Below are 6,187 nucleotides of genomic sequence, written 5' to 3'. Positions count from 1 at the left end.
CACAATCTTTCTGTGAGGATGGCGGTGGGGTGGGGTAGAGAAACAGAAGGGAATAGAATATTCACATACTCAAAATCAATTTTAAAACATCACATTCAAAATTCCGAGAATATCAGAACCATAAAAATGTGCCAACCGCCTCTAACCATTTTCTGAGGGCGCAGTTCTGCTTGTAAATGCTGGCCCCTCCGTCTACTCGGTGTCTGACGAGAGCCACCAGCAGCCTGTGGGTGGTCACGTGATGGCCCACAGCACCCTGCACCCTGGCTGTGCAGTAACTTCAACTGACAGCGGTACAATGACTGGGTTACTGACTGGGCATCGACGGAGAGCAGACTGCCCTGCCCTGTGTCCACATGATGCAGAAGCCACCAGAAAGGCACTTGGGGCTGGACATTCCTCTCTGACTTGGCAACTGACAGCAGCAACCCAGCACTTCCTAAGGCTCCCCTAGTTGGAAATCTGTGCAGCAACTCAAAATACAAAACATACAAAACACATAAAATGTGAAACAGGCACCTCCCCCCAGTAAAAGGGGAGCCGGTATCTAATCTGAAATGAGTGAACGGTAGCACACCTGGGAATCACAACTAAATGATGGTCGTTCAACTGCTTTCTAGTTACTTCTGGGAAAATATTATAAACCCTGTCCCTGCCTTTTCAGTGTTAATATTCTTGCTGAAGAGAAACAAAGTCTCAAATTCCTGGTCTGCATTACAATGACTAGAAACCCACCAAGTCCATCTCTCGATTCAAATATTTAACCTCCTGTACCAGAACCAAGGGGCTCAGTAATTATGTTTTCAGCAAAAGCAAATGATTGCAGATCACATGATTTAAGACTACAGTTTATTCAATATGTCTCCAAGCATTAAAAAGATGATTTTATGAAGTTAAACTCAATAAAATTATATCTTTAAAGTGCTTTTTTTTTGTTTTTAAAATCTGTTTTGGGAATGGCTGATGTCAGAGAATTCGCCCTGTACTTCTGGGGAACACAGTTTTCTTTGTTTTTTTTTTTATTGCTCTTTTCAATCTCAATTATATCAGAAAAAATACCTTCATAGATTAATAATTTCCAAATTTTTGATCCTGGTAACATTTCATCAAGATCCAAGTGTATGCCCAGGACTCTCATTCAAACCCATCTGAAATTCTGTACAAATAGGGAGACATATTAAATACAAAGGTCTGTGTAAACTGAATTCTTTACTATTTTACAATGAAAAGGGATTTTGTCACGTATCTTTACATTATTGGAAATTGGATATCCCTAATCAATGTCACTGCAAGATTAAAAATTTGCCCCCACTCATCTAAAGGCAGCGTACTTTTTTAAAAAATATAAAAACCAAAGGAGTATCTTTTATAGCATCATAGAGAAAGCAACAGCTTTACCCTCACTCACTCTTGTATGTTCACCTAACAGAAGTCTGCCATCGGCTTTATTTCATAAAACTGCCACAGAAATGGAAATCCACATATGGACTACGCCCTGGGAGAGCTGATCCACAGTCCGGGCCTCTCCCGCTGCCAAACAGCTCCCCCTTCTGGCCAAAGAGTGCCTTCCTTAAACACACGCTCCGCCAGGGCCACTGCAGGCTCCTCCAGCCCAATGTCTGGTTCTTTACAGGGTTCAAAATGATACTCTGATTTCAGAAAGGTGCCGGGCATCCGGTATCTGTAATCTGACTCTGCGCTGCGTGCTGGGAGTATTCCTTTAGGGATCCACGTCGTCAAGGTCACTCCTTAGCTCACCAATCATCATGGGTGACTCCGAACCCTTTGAGAAAGGAAAGGGAGTTAATTTCACACAACAGAAAGTTAGACAGAAAAGCTCTTCTATGCTCGTTGACTTACTTGTGTTCTGTAGTTTAAACAACTTGCTGTTTACCAAAGGATAATAAAATGTGACTATAACACTTGTATTTGGCAATTCCTGATTATGCAAAATTTAAATTTCTCTGTTCTCAGTCAGTCATTGAAGCAAACCAGTGACTCACCTACAGCTACAATATCACCATGCAACAAGGCAGGCAGCTCTCCTTAGAACTTGGGAGCAACGGGATAAGGCAGGGAGAGGCACTGGCTGCCCTGACATCTGCTTTGTGTCAGAAATTGCCATATGGCCAAAGATAGCCCTTGGTCACTCCCGTGTCTGAATTCTGCCTCTGTCACCAACTGTGGCCTTTGTTTATACAGGGTGGGGCAAAAGCAGGTTTACAGCTGTTCTTATGGAAAATAAATAATACAAGAACAAACTGTTTCATGGGCACACAACTATAAACCTACTTTTGCCCCACCTTGTACACAGAGTTCTGAATGTCGACCATGTCCCTAGAGACTGATCTAGCTGGGGGTGGGGAGGAGCAGGAAGAGTCTCCCTATAAAACGAAGGGTGAGCTCAGTGGGAGTTAGACGCGGTGAATGGCAGGGCCCAAGGTGGAAGGAAGAAGTATGTTCGATAAACCAAAAGAAGGCTGCTGTACCCAGAACTCAGAAAATACGGGGGAGAGGATAGAGGGGGCTGCAGGTCTAGGAGCCAGCAGCTGCGGGAGCTCTGCAGGTCTAGGAGCCAGCAGCTGCGGGAGCTCTTGTCTGATAGCTTTTATTTTTGCCTCAACTAAAGGAGATGAGCCTTAGTTCCCCTTCTGTAAAGTCCAGGCAACAGCAACCTCACATGAGGTCATCATGAGGATCTGAAAGATTAGAAAAAAAGACACGCCTGACATGAACAAGATTCATTTAATGAGGCCTCTGCACAGAGGAGCTGCCCCTCTGGAAAGGGGCAGAGTAGAGAGAAGACACATGCACATCACTGCATTTACTGCATTTACACTGCATTTATTGCTTTGTGCAGTAGGTGTTTAATAAATATTTTATTTCTTTTCTACTACAGTAATTAGTACTGAATTAAAAAAATCTTTTTTAATCTTCACCTGGGGACATTTTCTTTTCAATGCTTTTTAGAGATAGAAGAAGGGGTGGGGTAGAAAGTGGGTGGAGAGGGGGAGGGGGAGTCGGGGGGGACGACAGAGAGAAAGAAAAGGAGAAACACTGATCAGCTGCCTTCTTGTACGCACCCTGACTGGGGGTTAAACCAGCCACCCAGGCATGTGCCCCGACTGGGAATTGAACCTGTGATCTTTCGGTCTATGGGACAATGGATTGTCCAACCAACCAAGCCACACTGGACAGGGCTGAAATTTTAAAGTAAGCTTAAAATTATTCTTTAACCCCTCCAACGAGTAAGTAGATCTTAATGTCATGAGGCCCTTCCTCTCAAAGATCCACGTTTCCTGGAAGGCTGGTGAAAGCAAATGCTGGAGGGAGTGGATTTTCATAATTTGGCAGAATGAACAAACTGGAACGAACACAGCTGTGGCCTGGCTTTATGAGGACTCTCCAATGTGATTAGCACAGCCAGCCACAGACTGAGGGCAAAGCCCTGCATGAATTTTACGTTGCAGCATTGTTCCACTTTGTTAGCACACTGTGAGTGGTCCTGAACAGAGGTAACTGGAGGATGAAGCTGGCGTCTGCTTTTTTCCTGATTCTAGACATTCTTTTCAGAAAACGTCAGAGCAGGTGCTGCCCTTCCACCTGGGGACATGCCCCTCAGTTATACCTGCTGTAAGTGCCTCTCTCCGTTCTCATTCGCAGGACTGCTCTCCGACCCGTTGCTGCTTCCTGATTGCTCTTTTTCATTCAGCAGAGCTGTGGCATACGCTAGTGTGTCCTGTGGGGGAGTTAAACACAAGAGGGAAAAGTCAGGGAGTGTGCAGTGGCGCAGGGAGCATCACCAAGGAAGGCTGCCCTTCATGTGACCTTTGGAGGCACTGGGAGTATCAAGGGTGGTGCCTTCAAGGCAGCCCCCAGAGCACCCCTCAACTTTCATGCCATGTGGGGGCTGGAATGACCAACCCACACTGCTTTTCTTTTCTGATTTGCAAACTGTACACCAATTTGCTGTCTTTTCAGAGAAATTGAATCATTTCTTTTGCCCTTTCTCATTTTCAACCTATACCTGTTTTCTCTGAAGCTGCAGTTTCTGAAAAACATACAAAAAATCCTACCTAAGGGATTTCAGAGCACACAAAACCAACGACAACCCTCACCTGAGCTGAAATTGTTCGCTGAAAAGTTTTCCCAGTTGACGTTTCATTAGAGACATTACTTTGCGGGGTCCAATAATGTTCTGACATCTGAAATGGAAGGTCAAAAACACCGTCAGAGACGACAAATAAGCTCATGTGAGCCCACAATTTCTACCATTAGATGATAGATTATAAAAGCATCTAAAATAGTATATAAATCTATCTAGACCTATCACTTCAGGAGATCCTTTCCTGGAAAATTTCACTTCCACTCTCGAGAGCTCAGTGAAATACTACTACTTATACAAGCACCCCCCCCTTTCACCTGTAAAGTTAAGGTGAATGTATTATGACACAAATTTAACGCATAAAAACAGGTGTCGAGTGTACTAACAAATGTTGAAGACAGAAAATATTTCGAGGCTGGTTTCAAATTAAGTTTCGGAGACCTCCCTGCAGACACGCCCACCGGTCCCCGGGACAACCAGCCAGGTGGGCAGCGACCTCCCAGCAGACTTGCCCGCCATTCCCGGGACAACCAGCCAGGCACGCAGCGCGGTTACCTTCTTTTGCAGCCACTGCACGGCCCAGCTCCAGTGGTGCGAGTTCTCCTTGAAGTACTCTTTGGCTGCAGGACACCTGGCCGTTGGAGACTGCTGTTAGCCAAGCACTGTCTTTGCAAATACCCGTGTTGAGTCTACGGCACCTTTTCATTTTGAAACACAACTGCTACTTTCATTGAAATACAGCTGTCTTTATATTAAATTTTTCCTTTTTTTTTGTTTGGATATGTTCATGTTATATACTTCAAAAGGTAACAAAAGGTAAGTATGTAGTGAAAAGTCTCTTATCTGTCTCTAATCCATCTACTCAGTTCTATTAAAATTCAAAGTTGAGAAATAAAAAGTATAATAAAAAACTACATAACAAATAGTACATTTAATAAATGACCTCTTGACAGAACCAAACTAATCTTTGGTATCTGTGATTTGAATAAGAAAGAATATTGTTTTTAAACACGGTCTTACAGCTGCCCCCCACCCCCTCTGCTTTTATTTGCCTTTCTGGAAAGCTGTCCTTCGTATGTGAAACTACTACTGATCGTGATACTGCCACCAGCTACTGTGTACGAAAGAAGTGTATGAAGGGCACAGAAGTATAAAGACACTGGTCTCCGGACTGTGTCTGCTGGCATCAGACACACTATGGGCCCCCACTCTACGTGGAAACGCTGTTCTTGGGCAAGCGCTTGTGAGGACCCGCTGCCAGTATCACACCTAATGAATGGACACAGGACTGCGCTCTCATCAGTATCTGTTTAGGACACTCAACTGCTGCAGATTAAGCCAAATGGATTTCTTTTTCTTATCTTGGTACAAGTCTAAGGACAGCTACGCCCACGACCAAGAATCAGCAAACACCCGGAGCAGAATAAAGTGGGCTATAAAGGTGGCTTGGGTCAGGAGTCAGAAACAGTGCTGCGGTCTGCCCACTGCCCCGGGGTCAACGCGCAGTCACCCTGCCTTTCGTTCGCCCCGGCGCTGAGGAGGGGACTGAAGTGGCAGTGCACTGGGGTCCCTCCTAACCGGGAGAACCTCTGCACTCCAAGTGTCTGCCGACAGATGACTGAATAGGCAAAATGTGATACAGCCACACAATAAAATGCCATTCAGTCTTAAAAATGGAAGAAAATTCTGATGTGTCACAACACAGATAAACCCTGAGGATATCGTGCTAAGTGAAACAGTCTGGTGACAAAAGGACAAATAGGATATGATTCCACTTTAACGAGGTTGCATAGTTAAATTCACAGAGATATGAAGCAGACTGACGTCTGCCAGGGGCTAGGGGGCAACAGAATGGGGAGTTAGTGTTCCATGTCCGGCAGTGATTGAGTTTCAGCGCTGGAGCTGAAAGTTTCTAGAGGGGGCGGCGGTGATGGATGCACAGCAGTGTGACACACTTAATGCCACTGAACTGCACACCTAGAAATGGTTAAAATGGTTACTTTTATGTTAGTGTCTTTTACCACAACTAAATACACAGAAAAAGCTCTGCGTGGAGTTGATCGGCCTGCGCTCAGGTCCTGG

General features: G+C 44.8%; 1 protein-coding gene across 2 annotated transcripts in view; it reads right to left on the bottom strand.

Annotated features, from left to right (window-relative positions):
• Positions 1–933: 933 nt before the first annotated feature.
• Positions 934–6,187, bottom strand: part of USP24 (ubiquitin specific peptidase 24) — a 135,125-nt gene continuing 129,871 nt past the window's right edge. For both annotated transcript variants that reach the window (XM_037043173.1, XM_037043174.1), the window contains exons 65-68: positions 4,661–4,736; positions 4,119–4,205; positions 3,629–3,739; positions 934–1,783 (exon numbers count right to left, since the gene is read on the bottom strand). In XM_037043173.1, coding sequence (XP_036899068.1) covers positions 1,721–1,783; positions 3,629–3,739; positions 4,119–4,205; positions 4,661–4,736 — 337 coding nt within the window. In that variant the 3' untranslated portion in view covers positions 934–1,720. The remainder of the gene's footprint in view (positions 1,784–3,628; positions 3,740–4,118; positions 4,206–4,660; positions 4,737–6,187) is intronic.

This window comes from Sturnira hondurensis, unplaced genomic scaffold (assembly GCF_014824575.4).
Source record: "Sturnira hondurensis isolate 20B ecotype Veracruz unplaced genomic scaffold, ASM1482457v3 Scaffold0004068, whole genome shotgun sequence".
NCBI lineage: Eukaryota > Metazoa > Chordata > Mammalia > Chiroptera > Phyllostomidae > Sturnira > Sturnira hondurensis.
This window is presented reverse-complemented; position numbering and strand designations above follow the sequence as displayed.